The following is a 17,238-nucleotide window of genomic DNA, read 5'->3' on the forward strand; positions in this document are numbered from 1 at the left end:
TCACGTCAACTTGATAAATAAGAATGAAGGGTGGAGTCTAGCCTGTCAATCAGGTCACAGCCTGGTGATCCCTCCTTGTGGGCACAGCCTTCTCATGAGGATTCTGTGACTTCCTCTCTTCCTCCCTGGAGGCGGGACACACTTTCTGCCTCACATTCCTGTGACAAGCCACAAGAAGCCACCCACCGGCATGTGATCTTCCTGCATCCGGCATCATTGCATGTGCTGCATAAGTCTTAAGAGGAATCCATGGACTAATACCAGATGTATGGGCTAATATCAAATTTATGGACTTAAACTGGACTGGGCTAGGATACTTTCTTAATATATAATTACTCTTGGATATAAGTTCCTTCTTGTACATGAGTGTCCCTGGATTTGTTTCTCTAGTCTACCTGGACTGACACACCCACAGTAAATGTTCACTATTGTATTTGTGTATAAGGCACAGACAAGGGTCCCGTGAAACAGTGGTGTGTGGGGCAGACACGACTCGAGGAAACTGTCAAGGGGAAATAAGTGTTCCTATGGAAGGAGCTGTAGCGATAAGGAAGGACGATGCCTTCGTGAGGCGCATAGCATTTCAAGCTAGGAGAGTGGTGAAGCGTTCTCTTGTCTAAGCACAGTGTTGCTTGGAAGGAAAACTGAGTTTAATGACGTGCTCACAGTAAAACAGCTAGTTTATAGCAGAATTAGTTAAGAAAAGCTAAGGTCTACCAGTTCGAGGTTTTTGTTGGTTTTTACCCTATTCTCTTATGGAGAGACGATGCAGTATAGCTTAAAGGGGCGGTGAGGGGGGGTACTATATACTATGATTTAAAATACACACATACACAATTATTTTTGAAACTTGCACATGTCTATTAGTCTTGCAGGACTTTGTAAATGAGTGTTATTGAAAGTTTTCCCTAGCATCACCAATCTGCATTATTCCAGTAAATAGTGTCCAGCCACTTAAGAGTTTAATCTGCACAAGTCAATAATTCATGCATTGCAAGCTGAAAAACTGGCCTATACCTGTAAATTTTCCTTTTCCTAACAGTGCTTAAATTCTATGACAGTGGCAAAATTAACTACACTATCAGTAGAATTACCGTATACCCCAAGGGGATGGTTTATAATGTTCTCTATCATAAAATGATAATGGTGCCTCTAAAGTAAACCAGAGACAAATAAAAAACATAGATCTATGAATGGATTTGGGGGCTTGCACTTAATTCTAGCCCCAATCTAAAAATAATTAACTTCCATGGCATGGTCCTACTTGATACCAGCCCTCACGAAAAGATCCCTAAAGCTTTAGATGTTAGTGTAAAGTATGCTGAAGAAACCAGATGGGGCATGGCTATCAGAAAGGGCAGTGTCTTACAAACTTGTTTTAAAACAGGCAACCATTTCAGTGAGGTATTGAGTAAGTTAACATAGGAGAAGCACACCATCCTGTGATCCAAGGATTGTAAATAATAAAATCCAAAAGCCTGAGCAGAAGCTTAAATTCTGAATTTGTTTGCAGAACGCTATGGATGACAGGGGAAGTCTGAAACCCATGTGCAGGCTCCCCACATGGATTAAGACTCCAGTGAGCCCCCTCTGACCACAATCCAGGGATGTGAAGAGCCTTGTTACAGACAGAAAGCACTGTGAAGTCGGTTGGGGCAGACGTAGTTAGGCTAAAACAAAGACCTTTATCAGCTGATCTCCTTTGTAATCCATTTTTAAGTTGTTTCTGTTTTTAATATTTTCTTTTTTCTTCTCAGTTGAGGTTTATCTCTGTTTTGTTTTGTTACTGGTGCGGCTTTGTTTTTGTATTTTGTCTTTTTCCTGTTTGTCTTGTATACTTTTCTGCATATGAAACCCAGGATATGTCAGTTAATAGGGTGACTGGATTAATAATTACCGAGGGGCATGGCAGGAGTGGTTGGAAGGATAGGGGAGCTAACACACCGGTGAGCGTGAGAAGACAATGTTCTGAAATTGATCCTATGTCGTAATGACTACACAACTCTTCTTAATATGATCAAACAATTCAGTTGTATGACATGTGAATTGGATGTCAATAAAATAATTCAGAGAACAAAGCACCTCACACATGTAAAGGCATCCAGAGGCAAACTAGGAGTTAGAGATTCTTTAGTGGATGTCTCAAAATTTAAGGAGAAGACACTATGAAAGAAAACTTAGCCTGTTTGAGACAAGGGTTCACAATTTCACTCCTGTCCCCCTACTAAAATGTAAGCTCTACCAACATTTATTCTGTTGTGTTTATTTCTGTATTCCAGGATCTAGGGAGCTTATGTAAGAAAAAGTGTGATGTTACCTGGCTGCTGTTCCTTTCCCCGATGGTGTCACAGGTTAAGCACTGGGCTGTAACCACAAGGCCAGTGGTTCAAACCCACTCTGAGGAGAAAGGGAAGACCATCTGCTCTCATAAAGAATCACAGTCTCAGCAGTTCTATTCTGTTCTATAGGGTCTCTATGAATTGACTTGCTGACCGTGGTGTGGTACCTTTTCCAGTTTTTTCTGCTTCACTGGTGCCTTGACACTTGGGTTTACAAGGACATGGAGACAACTGTCATGAATGACCCAGCAGCTGTGTAGTCCCCGTCATTTCTTTAACAAGGGAGAAGGCAATAGGATGGGCACATGAACACTGACCTCCTAGCCCAGGCAAAGCAGCAACACACAGACCACATATTAGAGCGGGAGTGGGGAGTGGGGGTGGGGGCTGTGACTGGAGATCGCAGGGTATGCAGCTGGGGGTGTGGAAGAGAGAATGGGAATGGGGAGGGAGGGAGGTGCATCTGCCTCCATCCACCCACCAGTCTGCTCTTCAGCCTCACCTGCCTGTATCCTACCCATGTTCCAGTGCTACAAGGGTCTGGGTTTAGGGGCTTCCAAACATTAAGGGGGCTGGGTGGTAGAAGAGAGACTGGTAGAACCCGTGAGATGATGACCATTGGTCACCCTTCAGGCCCGAACTGAACTTACTCCCCTGCTCAGTTTCCAGCCAAAAGGACGAGGAACAGTAACTCTGGAGCGGTGCATACTTCTGAAATGAATCCACCATTGGAAATAAGAAGTATAGGATTTGCCCAAGAACAAAGCTCAGAAGGCAGGAAGGGTTAGTTAAAGTGGAGAAATGGAAATGGGAAACAGGGAGGGGAAGTGGGGTGAGGGAGGTTCCATTGTGAGAACTGCAATCGATGACAAGAAGCAAAGTTTAGGCGAAAGATTGAATGGAAAACTGATTTGCTCTGTAAGCCTTCACCTAGTTCGTAATGAACAGTTGAACACACAAACAAAACCATTAGGTGCTGACTCACAGCAACGCGGTGCACAGGAGCACAAAGCCCTGCCCAGAGCGGCCACATCCCCGCGCTCATTGTTAGGTTTGGGCCCATTGTTGCAGCCACTGTGCCAGTCCACCTCCACGACAATCTTCCTCTTTCATGACAACCACCTACGTCAGCAGGACGAACTGGGCTTTTAACCACAAGGTCGGGGTTTACGCTCACCAGCTGCTCCGCAGAAGAAAGAGGTGGCTCTCGCTCCTGTAAAGATCTACAGCGTCGGGAACCCACATCCCATGGTGTCACTATGAGTCAGAATCAACTCTTTTTTTTAAATTTTGTTCTCTCCTGATAACCTATCCTGAGTCTCACTATCCTTGCTTTTAAGAACATTCTGACTTCTTCCAACACAGTTTTGTTTTTCTGAATTTGTTTTGCTTTTCTGGCAGGCAATATTCTTCTTCAACCCTATAATTCAAATGCATCGGTTCTTCCTAGGTCTTCCTTATTCGATGTCCAACTTCCAAAGATCGACGAGGTGATAGAAAGCACCATGACTTGAGGTCAGGTACCCGTTAATCCTCAAAGTGACTCCCTTGTTCCTGGACTTTGCCATCGGTCCTGTGCGATGGCCTTGCCCAACGGAATACACTGTTTGATCGCTTGGCTGCTCCATGAGCACCAGCTGGGGATCCAAAAACAGTGAAATCCTTGACAACTTTGATCTTTTCTGTAATTATCATGATGCCATCTATTGGTGCAGTTGCGGGGTTTTAGTTTTTTAAATTATTATTGTTGAGTTGTAATCCATATTGACGGCTGCAGTCCTTGATCTTTGTCAGTAATCATTTCAAGTCCTCCTTGCTTTTAGCAAGCAAGGTTGAATCATCTGCAGATTGCAGGTTGTTAATAAGCCTTCCTCTAAACCTGATGCCAGTTTTTTTTCTTCCTATAGCCCTGCTTCTCAGATAATTTGATCAGCATACACACTGAACAAGTATGGTGGAAGGGTCCAACTCTGACACACGACTTTCCTGATTTTAAACCACTTGGTATTCCACTGTTCTGTTCATGTTCTGTACTCATTCTGCATGAGTACAATGAAGTGTTCCCAATGGGGTCTATAGTCTGCTATGATCCACACAGTTGAATGCCTTTGCTCATTCAATAAAACACAAGCAGATCTCGATCTGATATTCTCTTTTTTTGGCCAAGATCCATCTGACATCGACAATGACGTCCCTCGTGCCAAGTTCTGCTCGCATTGGGGGAAATAGCACACCAAAGAGCTGCCTTCCCTTAACCACCAACAACAACGGTAGCAGGACCAGGTATGTGACTCGATGCTGTCCAGTGGTATGTGACGCAGACCTGTGGTGGCGGGTAAGGGAAACGGAAGAGGGGTAGGAGTCTCGCTGCCCCCAAGACCTTACACTGTCCCCAGGACCTCCTACCACCACAGCCATTTGAGTCACCAACTATACTGAATTCTAAAAGAAAAGAGGAGCCCGCATTGTCCTTCTTTTGTTTGCATGTCCAGTAAGCAATCTTGTGGCTTCTGCGGAGGGGTGGGCCAGGACGGGAACAAGGATCTGACAGAAAGAGACAGCAAGCACAGCTATGACATGAGCTAAGCGATTGGGAAGCAAGGAGGCAAGCCACATGGACCTCTTAGTGCCCTCTACAACCTGCGTGCACTGGTGGCCTCAGGATGATGGTCAAGTCATGGACTCTGGCACTGTACTGGATACTGCGCTTAGGTTGGCAATCAGGGGACTGCTGCTCCCCAGTCCCGCCAATCACTTTTATTACCTGGGCTGGGAGGCAGGGAAGAGAGACAAAAAAAGGAAAGGCCGGTGGAGGGCAGCGGCTTTGGAGACCCTCCCACCCCCACCAGGAGTGAGGCTGTGTGGCTCCTAAGGATCTGCCAAGTCCGCTGTAGTTTTCAAATGCAGGCGGAGGCAAAGGGTAAGGCCACAGAAAGGTGGAACTACTACAGACTGGCAGCAGCTGTTGAACCAAAGCAGGCCTGAGAGCGCTGGGAGACAGGGTGGGAGACAGGAAGAGAGAAGCGAAGGGGTTTCTGTGCATTTAAATAGAGGAGAGAGAAGTAGCCAGCATGGAAAAAGAGACTAGAAAGGAGGAGAGGAGTGCAGTCAGCTTAAAGACCGACAAGCCCGAATCCCCAACAGAGAGACTCAGCAACATCTAGGGCCCCATGTCAATACCAATAGGAGACCACTCAAGGGTGAACTGAGAACGACACGCTTCCCTGCGCCCCCCGCCCCAGATCACTTTCCCTATCAGGAGGGTGAGGGATGCTGACATGTACTTACTGCACATTCCCCTCATATATATTTTAAAATATATCCAGAGTTTTAAAAGGACGCATTACAAAACAAGGGCAAGAATCTCAAGTTTTTAAAACTCATTTTGGGGTTGAAGAGAAAGCTCCCCACAACAGCTATAAGGAACTACCTCAGAGCTCAGGGCCTGAAGTGAGTCAGTCAGTCAGTCCTCCGGTCCCTCCCCTCCCCACCGCCATGGAGGCAACACTCACGCAGGTGCGCTGGCAGGCGAATCGACTCTTCCTCCATCCTGAGCGCTCGAGGCACTGGAACATGAAGCGGAGTCGTGGTGGCGGCGTAACTGGGCAGCGGGCTCTCTGGAGGTGTGTATGAAATGCGCTCCTGCTGTGGAAAATATGGACAAGGGGGGGGGGAGAGGCCATGAAACCTTGCAGCCAAGGTGTGAAATCGAGCGGGGCAGGGGAGCCAAAGGGCGATGTGGGGCTGCAGAACAATGATGGAGTCAGGTGGTGTGTACCCTGGCCATAGGCCCTGTACTCTTTCTACGAGTCTCGGCTGTTATCTGCAAGGTCAGCAGTTTGAAACCACCAGCGACTCCAACAGAAGACAGGGCTTTCTATTCCCATAATAAGTTACAGTCTCGGAAACCCAGAGGGTCAGTCCTGTGCTGCCCTATAGGATCGCTATGAGTAGGCATTGGCTCATTTGGGGCCTAGACCCTAACTCAGGAAGAGTTTGAAGGGGGCTTTCCTTTGGACACCGTCAGTAGGTATGCATCCCTGCGGTCTGTTCCATTGAGAGGGGAGCAAAGGATGAGTGAATGAAAAACCATAGTCCAGGAGAATAGCAAACGGCTTAAACAACTACTGGTGGCATAATGGTTACACAGTGGGCTGCGATCACTTTGGTTGGCAGTTCCAGACCACCAGCAGCTCCAGGGGAGAAAGACTGGGCTTTCTACTCCGGTAAACAGTGACAGTCTCAGAAACCCAGAGGGTTGCTATAAGCGAGCATTGAATGACTCTATGTCAGTGAATCTTTAGTATGTGTTTATGTGGCTACACAATGGCAGTGAGTCTATAATATATGTATATGTGTCTACACAATGGCAGTGAATCTATATGTATATGTGTCTACACAATGGCAGTGAGTCTTTAATATATGTGTGTCTACACAATGGCAGTTAATCCATATGTATATGTGTACACACAATGGCAGTGAGTCTTTAAATATGTACAAACACATCCCCAAAGTATTGCCATTGATACATTACATCCACATTTCCTCTTCTCTGGCCATATCCTGGCTTCCAATCAAAATACAATTCAAGCCTAGCTCAAATGAGAGTGCACTCTCTTGGCTAAGTGGTGGATAACTTTTAGATCTCGTTATTAAATCTATGAATAAGAGTGCTCTCGTCTACATACCTCACTATACAACGATAAAAAACATGCAGCATTGGATTTGTTCCTTCCCAGCGTGGAAGCTGCCACATTGAAATGCTGGCTATCTCTCCTTGTTCCTTCACTCTCCACCCAGAATCCACGTTTATCCCTGTCCTTCCTTCAGGGCTCATTCAGGGACTAGCTACTTTCAGGGACCAACCCGAACCAAACGGGTTGCTGTGGACATCTGACACAGGGCCACTGCAAGTGTGTCGGAGAAGAAGGGCACGTCACTGGCTCTTGAATGAATGTGATCGCTCAGAAGCGGGTCTCCGGGCATTTGTTCTGGGCCATCTCTGGGTAGATTCGTGTCTCTGGCTTTTCAGTTTGCAGCTGAACCCTCAGCCGTTTGCACCACACAGGGATGCCTTCATTTGAGGGGTGGGGGCAGGCTGTCAAACTGAAGATAAGTACTCAACTTAACAAGGAACGGCGGGGTGGGGTAGGGTGTGCTTCTAGGGATCCGTTGTTTAAATTCAATGTTTGGTAGCCCAATTAAGTTTTTTTTTTAATTGCAAAAAGCAGCAAGGAACTAACTCATGATTCAGAAAGAATAGGGATATAGTTTACATCTTAGATTTATGTACCAAAGGTTCGGCTTGCAGTCCATACACAAGCATAACTTCTGCCCAAGTCCATGGTTAAAGTGACCCGAGGAGGATACACCAGGCCTGAAATTAAGTTAAGACGAAAAGGCTAGTAAGATGCCCTCATGAAAATCAACACATGTGGCCACAGAAATGTACCGATTAAAACAAAGTGTTTGTTTTGAAAAATTCAAAAGCCCATTGCCAACTAGATTCCAACTCCTGGTGACCCTACAGAACAGGGGCATAACTCCCCGCCCCCCCGCCCCCTCACTGGGTCTCCAAGGCAGCTTGCCACACCTCTCCACCAGGGAGCCGCTGGGAGGTTTGAACTGCCAACCTTTCAGTCAGCAGCCCGGCCAGCACTCTACCTACGGTGCTGCGAGGCTCCACTTTCAGAAAGGCTATTCTCTAATGTTTGCCATCTCATCCAATCTCTCTCCTCTCGTGTAAAGAGAAGCAAGTAGGTCTCTCCCACCCATACCCCCACATAACCAAATTAAGGCTTTTTGTTCTGGTCAGTCTGGAAGTTTGGGTGGTTGTGGTAGGAAGTCTTGATTGTAGTGAATGTGTGAATACCGTTGTCATTTTTCCAAATGGAATTGTGACACCTTCCCTGCGGAATCCATTACCAGCACCTGGGGCCTTTGGAGCTTTGCTGTTTAAACATACATCCTACAGTTTCCTGGCGAATGCCTTGATCAGTCAAGATAGCTGGTGAAAGGTCGCCTGAGGCAAAACCTTCAACTTCCTCTTTAAAAAAAATTTTTATGAACCTTACCAAACATCGTATTTTACGCAACCCTAACTTAAGGATAAGTTCAACTTCTTTAGGTTGTCTGCCTTGAGATGGTTTTGCATGAAAGAGGCAAAGCATACAGACATAACTAAGAAAAACATGCCCCCCACCACCCCGAGACTTTGGCCCTTGGTCACCCTTGGAGGCTCAAACTGAATTCACATGTGGATCCAGGTCCAGCCTCACAGGGGAGAGGCCCGTAAGGTGAGGCAGGCACTCCTCAGAACTATGGGCCACAGGAGTTCAAATGGGCAGCATTTGCCCAGGGATGGAACCCAGAAAGGCAGGAGGGCCAGGAGAGGATGGAGAACGGAGCCTGTAGGCAGAGGGCGGAAGTGGAATACTGCTGCTACATTGTGGGGTTTCAGTGGGTGCCACAAAACACAAGGCACACGCACTCTTGAATGGAAAACCGCTTTGCTCTGAAACTTTCACCCAAATCACAAAGAAAACCTATCAAATCTGTCTTGGGTTTCAGGGTGAGATGAGCTTTTAAGCATTTCGCATGTGATCTGTTTTGCTAGTCTAACAATTTCTCTATACTTTGCGGCTCTTGCACAAACCTCCCAATCCCACCCTAAGTCTAGGTATCTTATCTGTCATCTAGATATCTTATCTGCCGCTGACTTTATTCCCAGAAATAGCTGGCAAGTTTTTGCTTTGTGTTTTCTTTTGCAGAAGTGAAACAGTGTGAACAAAGTATTGCAGGGACAAGGGGCCTTCACATGGCATGACACATCACGCCAGCGCTTTACAAAGGTGGCTGTGGTGATATGATGGCTTTCTATTAAAGCAGAGAGAAATTTGCAAGGTTCTCTGAGGAGACTGAATCGGGAGAGGCTGCCTCACCTGTCCTCGTCAATCCCACCCAGGGCAAACTGGGAGATGGACACAGCCCTCAACACTCGCTTTACTTTATTTCTTAATCAATCTGCCACCATCCCACGGATGACAGAGGCAAGCCAAGTCACATCTTTTAAATGTAATTACTTGGACATTGTGCGGTATCTTCGTTTCACTGTGTTTGCGTTGGCAGCAGATCCCTGCTATGTTCACATCTTGACAGTCCCGCTGTTCTTACTGAAAGGCCAAACTGCAGGGCTTGGCCTGGAATTATTGTCTAGAGCAGCGGTTCTCAACCTGTGGGTCGCCACGACCCCTTTGGGGGTGGAATGACCCTTTCACAGGAGTCCCCTGATTCTTAACAGTACAAAATGACAGTGATGAAGTAACAACGAAAATAATGTTATGGTTGGGGGGTCACCACCACATGAGGGACTGGATTAAAGGGTCACAGCATTAGGAAGGTTGAGAACCTCTGCTCTAAAGGATTCTAGAATAAGCACTCATGATAATCCACTGCTGACTCACAGGGACCTTGCAGGGCGGAGTAGAACTAACTACTGCAATAAGCTGTAAACCTTTACAGAACCCGATTGCCTCAACCTTCATGTGAAGAGTGGCTGGTAGGCACAAACCAGTTAACAGCTTAGCCTGCCGTGCTGCCAGGACTCCTATCTAATGATCCCAAACTGTTCCTGCCACTGAGTTCCCCCAGACTCATAGCAACCCTATGGGTTGAGCTCTACCCCAGGGTAGAGCTGCCCACGTGGGTTACTGAGACTCTTAATTCTTTACAAGAGTAGAAAGTCCTGTCTTTCTTCCAGGGAGTGGCTGATAGTTTCCAAACTGCTGACCTAGCAGTTAGCAGCCCAACGCACAACCCACTGTGCCATGACATAAGGTACTAATACAAAAGGGAAGCCAGAGGGTGAATGTTCATGGAGCCACGACTCCTCTTCCTCCTGAGGATGGTTTCCACACAACCAGCCAGAGGTCATACTTGGACACCAACCGCTTGGGTGGGGGAGTTATTTTCTGAAAGCTTTAGAGACACTTGTTAGAGGAGAAAGGTATTGCTATTCCCAAGAGGGAAAAGCAGCAAAAACAGCACTTTTTAGGTCATGAATGGAGTCAGTGTAAATGGTTAGCTCACTCAACTGCTAACTGGAAGGTTAGAGGTTCTGTTCCACCCAAAGGCGGATCGGAAGAAAGGCCTAGAATCTAGTTCAGAAAAACTAGTCACTGAAAACCTTTTGGAGGGAAGTTCTACTCAGACACACAGGGGATCCAAGTTAACTCGACAGCAACTGGGGGAAAGGGACCATGAGCAATCTCCCAGCAGCTGTGACCATGACTTGAGGCTCTGTCTCCAGCAGGGCCGGTCTGGGACCCCAGTACGGATGGGCTCATCTTCCCAGGAAAAGGAAGCTGCAACGGGGAATTCCTTGCTACCAATTTAGGTCTCTTTGTTTTGCTTTTTGTTAATCCCAGGGTGACTCTACATGGTTCTCATATTTCACTATATTCCTATCACCATACACATCACATCTACAGTGGCATAAGTCAGCAGATGATCGGCAATTAGCAAAATTAACCTCATGAAGTTATCTCAGATGGGATACCTGTAGACAGAAAGCCTACGGAGACGAACCTCTAATTTCCTAGATAAAGGAACCCCCTCCAAAAAGAGAAGCAATGCATTCTCAGACCTGATGCCCCTGACCCCAAAGTCAGGAAGCACTAGCATGGGGCTCATTCACCTCTAAAGCAAACTGTCAGGCAGACGAAAAGCAGAGGTACTTTATTTTAACATTACAGGGAGGGGATAATGGCTTCCCCAAGATGATTAGAACCACTGCTCTAATTAAATTAAATGGCCACAGACAGTGATATTAATGCATTCGAGTGTTGGGTGGGGGGGTGGGGTCAGTGATGTGAGTGAAAAACCGTGACCTGCTTACATTATTGTTTAGATGCTTACATAAAATGAGTGAGGCACTTTCAAATTTGCAGACACGACTTATCACGTCAACCTGGCTGCATGGACGAGAGGGAGGCAGGAGAGGGAGGCAGGGCCAGCTCAGAGGGCAACTGTGACAGCTAAGAGAAAGGAGTCAAGGAGAGGGAAGGGGAAGGGGCTTCAGCGCAAAGCTTTGCACAGAGAAAATATAGTTAAAATTGGTTTTAGAGAAGGGTGGAAACGTAAATTCTACTAACCATTACATAATTTTTTAATGGAATATGGATTAGGATTGTCTCCTGCAAGCACAAGATGGAAAGCAAAATTAGCTTACATGCCCTCTCATTCTTCCCCCAGCCATGAAGGGCCAGTGAAGGAGACCTATCTGATTCAAACCGTGTGCTTAGGAACCTGCGGCTTCCACATAAAACACGCTTATGCCTTTTATGCTGATGAGCACAGATTACACACACAAATATGTTTGGTGGGGCAAGGGCATTTCTCCAACCCCGGGATGAATATTACAGTCAGAAAGAAAACATACATTCTTATAACCAAAAAAAAAAGAGGTTTTCCTTTTCCAAATGCTTCAGTAGAAAGCTTCTGCCAATCGGTGAGGTGCACCAGTGCTTTCACTCTATGGCTGAGAGGCCACTAACTCACTGCCGAGGCTTGGGAAACTCTTTAAAAGCCCATTGTTCATTAACCACACATGGATCTTCTGGAAATACGGAACAAGCATTTCTGGAAGAACAAAGTGTGGCTGTACTTGCAACCACCACAAATTGGTTTAGAAGTCACTTCACAGGCTCTCTTTCTTCAGAGCTAACAAAATCAAACTTTCATCATCTGGCCGCCCTCATCTGGACCCTATAGGGCAGGGAAGAATTGCCCCTGTGGGTGTCTGAGACTAGCTTTCCATGGGAGTAGAAAGCCTCACCTTTCTCCTGCAGAGAAGCTGTTGGTTTGGGACTCCTGACCTTTGGTTAGCAGTATGATGTGTCACCACTACGCACCAGGGCTCCTCTTTAAGGTGTCCTTGGATTAGGAACCTTCTGGAAACAGAGCGGCATGAACAGTTCCCTGGGAGCTGTGGTTAATCCGGCTGCATTTTGGGGTCCCAGCATTCCAAGAAAAATTTGCCATCCAGAGAAGATGCTAGGAAGCCTCAGTAGTTTGAGGGAATGAGGTCTTTCCATCCTGTAGATTCTTAAGAACGGAGCTCTGCTGGCGCTCTCAAACGTGCACTGAATTGCTAACTGAAAGGTGGGCAGATAGAAATCACCATCCATTCCTTGGGGCAAAGTTGAAACTACCATCTGCTCCTGTAAAGATTGACAGTCTCACACACCCTACTCTGGAGAATCACCCTACTCGGATGGGTTCCCAGGGGTCTGGTTTGGTTTGGAGGTTCTTACGAAAGCTGCCCGGGAAACCTTAGGCTTATACTGTATCACTTCTATCAAGTGAGGAGAAGACACCCGTCCTATGAAAAGCTGTGCGTTGCGACCGATCAAGTCTGTGCGCACACACTATTCAAGTATACTTCTCAGGCTGCAAAATGATTCAGAGTGGTGGGGTTGGCTTTCATGAAGCAAGCTTTCATTAAATATGCTTTCTTAACCAGCCCACAGTCCCTGGGGGGTGGGGTGGGGTGTGTGCCAAGAATTAGAACGTGGCTGCCAATGGGAGGATGGGCCGCTTAAACACACTCCACAGAGCTGCTGAAGAAAGGCCTGGAAACCCGTCTCTGTAAAGAATCCAGCCAAGAGAACGCTATGGAACAGTTCTGCTGTGTCAGCCCTGGGGTCACCATGAGTCAGAACTGAAGTGACTTGTTGGCAACAAGCTGGGATGTTTTTGTTTTTATTAATGTATCTATTGCAAATAAAATTAAGGGTTTTCCTTGGGGGGGGAGGTCAGTTTCTAAGTTTTCCAGTCTTCTAGGTTTTTGACAACATAGGTGCAAAACCACAAGAACTCAAACTAACCTGCTCGCCGAGGTCAGTTTACTTCATTTGAAAGGGACACATCCCTCTGGCTGCTGAGTCATTAGATTTTTCACTACTCAATGGTGTGTGGCATTTTTGAACACGCTTACACAACTCCTATCAATTCTTTCACAAAGGAAAGGGAAATGCAGGGGCAAAGTCACCTGTGGAACGTAGGATGGGTGGGAGGCCCATGCACACCTCCAGATCCCACAGGTTCAAGTCTGGATCACTCCACAAAAGAAAATCTCATGAAATGTTTTTATCCCCCAGTGTATCTAAAAGTTAAGTTTACGGTAGACTATAATATTATTAAGCATGCACTCACACTCTGGGAAAGTGTCATGCTTTGTGAGAATTACCAAAATACGGTGCAGGGACATGAAGTGAACACATGCTGTTGGGGGGTGGGGGGATGGTGCCAAGTAGACTGGCACCAGAGGATTGCCACAAATGTTCACTTTATAAAACACACAGCTACCTGCGAGTCCATGGTGGGTCTCTGTGGCTTCCTTGACAAAGGTCTCTACTGCCCTCAGGGGAGAACGCAGGTGGGACTATACTCAGCACGCCCTCCTGGCTGCTCCAGGCTCCAGGCGTGCACTTCCTCTGGATGTGTTAGGAAGAGGAGTTCAGGACCTGGAACACATGGACTCCCGTGTAGCACGGAAATGGGAAATAACGGCTGCCATCTTGTAAATTATGAGATAGCCCATGCGTGTCACAGTAGGGCAGTAATCCACAGGGTTTCCATAGCTGATTCTCCAGAAGTACATCACCTGTCTCCCAAGGCGCTTCTGGGGTGGACTCAAACCTGCAACCTTTGGCTAGCAGCTAAATGTGCTGACCTCTCACACCATCCAGGGCCTCTGACATCACAAAGAGGCCACCCCTTTCCTTCCCTTCCTGAAATCAGATGACGGTGTATTGTGTCTGTCACACGGATGCAATTAAACCAAAATGGCTTTAAGTCTCCTTTGACCTAGGCATGGGGGGGGTCACCTATCCACAAATAAGGTAAAGGGGGGCGGGGCTGGGAGAGCATGAGCAATAGGTTCTAGAATCAAGCATTGCTATGAAGGTCGCCAAGAATTTTTTTCTCCCTGTGACTGTTAGGAAACCTTTCGGTATTTATCAAGCATCTACTAAGGCAAGGCTATTCTACGCATTACAGACTCTGCAGTGCTCCTTCACTGCCTGCGAGCTGATTCCGACTCACAGTGACCCTACAGGGAAGAGTATAGCTGCCCCTGGGGTTCCTGAGGCTCAACTCTCCAAGGGAATAGAAAGCCTCATCTTTGTCCTGTGGAGCAGGGTGGTTTCAAACTGCTGACCTGTGGGAAGCAGCCCAAAACATAGAATTCCCAGGATGGCCCCAATATTAAAAATTCCGTCTCCTCTTACCTAAAAGTAAGCAACTCTCACACTAGTCATTAGAGAAACGGGCATACCTTTCGGAACACGCGTTTTCCTGGGAAACAATCAAGGAAAGCAACTAGCATTCAGAGGGCACTTGGTGTGTGCTTTCATGGTCATCGCCATCACCCAGGCAAGGAAGGCTTCGGCCAGAGTGCGGAGCCTGGTTTGAGAATCACCGGGGTGAAGCGACCTGTTCGGAACACCAGCTTAGGAGATGGTGCAGCTGGTATCCAGGCTCAGGCTGACCTGACTCCACACCTCTGAATGGCAACTCATGAGAAAGCAAAATAAGAAATTACACTTAAGTGGCACTGGCTAGTCGACACTCGCTTCCTAGCTAATGGGGAATCCCAGACGGTTTAGTTCTAACTTGTAAGAATGGCAGCAGCTGCAGAGCTTACTCCTGGCTTTGGGCCCTCACCCCTCACAGCATACCAGTGGGGTTCCTGAAGGTCACTGGGCTGGAGTTCCCATGTTCCCAAGCCTGCTGCCTATCCTACTGGAAGCGCAGCCATTGCATGCAACAGAATGGAACTTCACCTAGGATGTACGAGACAGCTTCTCCGGCCCTGCCCTCTGAGCAGGAGTGGCCTTGAGGATGCATCCAAAGACATGTGTTAGCTGTGGGACACTGAGGCATACTCTGTATCGTACCTATATCTTCACCCGGTCCAGAAATCCGAGGGAATCTGATCCTGCTCCTATCTCCATTTTCCTTAACAACAACAAAACATGTCCCCGATTCTACTCCTTCCCATTCTTCCCAAATGAAAAACTACATAAAACCCAAAACCAGGCCCACTCTATTCAGGTAACAGAAAGCCCAAAGTGAGGTGGAAAGGTCCTGGAGACACTGCTGGTATGCAGAGCAGGGCAAGTGACTCCTACACCAAGAAGCTACGCCACACTCAGAAAACATGGTGGCCCACTGGCCATGGGGAGCAAAGCCCTCGGAGCCACTCAGGATGCAGAATGCCATGCTCTTAAATGAGGAATGGATGAAGGCCCTAAGGAGACAAACTCCCTCAAACACTTTTAACTCACGACCATCCCGTCACTTCTGACTCACCGAAACCCTATAGGCAGAACTGCCCACGTGGGTTTCCAAGACCAAATATTTGCAGGAGCAGAAATTCTTCATCTCCCTCCCTCCCCTCACCCCCACCCCCAGGAGTCAGTGGGGGCTTTGAACTGCAGGCCTTTCCTGATCAGTCCAAAGCATAACCGCTATGCCGTGGAGTATCCTCACGTACTGCCTGCAGTGGGGGCAGGGGAGGCTTACAGGATTCGCTCACTGTCGTCAGTATTGGAAAAGCCAACAAAGGTAAGGGTAGAGGCCTACATGTGTTAGGAGAGAGTGGAGTCAGCAGCACTTCTCAGAGACCCACCTTACTAACAGCGGGAGCCCCCGTATGTTTGTGATGTATTGTTGCCTCCTGTAACACCCCGGGCTCCCGAAAGTAGGAATTAAACTCTAGTGGTGCCCTGGGTAACAGCAGGAAGTCGGTGGTCTCAACCCACCAGCTGGTCCCGAGAAGAAAGCTGCGTCTACATGCTCCTTTGCAGATGCCTGGAAAACCCTACAGAACAGTTCTATTCTGCCCGATAGCAGGTGGGTCAAAGTTGACTAGAGAGCAGTGAGTGGGCTGTTTTGGGGGGGTTTATAAGAGGAGTCACTGGGTGGTACACATAGTTAACAAGCTTGGCTGCTTACAGAAGGGTTGCTTGTTCAAGTCTACCCAGAAGCACTTTGGAAGAAAACTGACTTCCAAAAAACCAGACACTGCAGACCACGAGGAACCCAGATTTACTCGGCCACAGAAGGTCATTATGACTTTACATCCACTCTTCAGCATCTGGTCTTTCCAAAGCCGAGAAGACTGAAGCTGAACGATGGTACACAGAATGGACTCTACTGTAACTGGGCTTTTGAGCTGGTGACTGCACAGGGGGTCTTGCACAGAGGAGCTGTGGGAATGAGGACTAGAGAGTTCCTTTTAACATCAAAATGCTATTCTCCACAAGCAGTAAGTATATGCATACAATGCTACACCCCTGGCAAGTCAAAGCTTATCACACTGTGGGCAGAACCCAAGCAATCAACAGATCACTGACGTCCACTCTGGACCCCTTGTTTCCCAGGGTCCTCTCATAGCACCCTGGGCTTCCACTGACTACAATTCGAGAAAGCACTCATGTCTAGAGCTGGGAAGAACCCAGTGATCAACCACTTGCCCCTTGGAATTTTCTGTCCATATATTTTCAGTAATGGAAGGCATACTGAAACAAGGTGAGATTTTTTTTTTTGAGACACTATGGCTTTTGCTATAATTAATGGGACACATATATCCCCAGTGGCCTGGGGTGGTAGGACTACTCAGGAGAGAAGCCTTTGTCTTCAGATTCATGCAGCAGTGTGGGGCCTGCCAGGCAGCAGCACATAGTATGACCAGGATGGGAGCTCCGCAGGAAACTTGAGAGGGTGAGTACTGGTGGGAAACAGGTGTCCCATGGGCCACAAAAGGGTTAAAGTCACAGAGGCACCAAAGCAAAAAAGCTTAAATGTATTTCTTTATTGCTCCAATAAAGGAAAC

The 17,238-nt window shown here is 47.2% G+C and overlaps 1 protein-coding gene across 5 annotated transcripts in view; it reads right to left on the reverse strand.

The window, feature by feature from the left end:
* Positions 1 to 17,238, reverse strand: part of ETV6 (ETS variant transcription factor 6) — a 294,712-nt gene that overhangs the window by 172,454 nt on the left and 105,020 nt on the right. For 3 of the 5 annotated variants that reach the window (XM_075552062.1, XM_075552061.1, XM_075552059.1), the window contains exon 2: positions 5,852 to 5,984. The exons of 1 other annotated variant lie outside the window; for it this stretch is intronic. In XM_075552062.1, coding sequence (XP_075408177.1) covers positions 5,852 to 5,984 — 133 coding nt within the window. The remainder of the gene's footprint in view (positions 1 to 5,851; positions 5,985 to 17,238) is intronic. One more of the 5 variants, XM_075552060.1, reaches the window with a different exon arrangement.

This window comes from Tenrec ecaudatus, chromosome 6, assembly GCF_050624435.1.
Source record: "Tenrec ecaudatus isolate mTenEca1 chromosome 6, mTenEca1.hap1, whole genome shotgun sequence".
In the NCBI taxonomy this organism is placed as follows: Eukaryota; Metazoa; Chordata; class Mammalia; order Afrosoricida; family Tenrecidae; genus Tenrec; species Tenrec ecaudatus.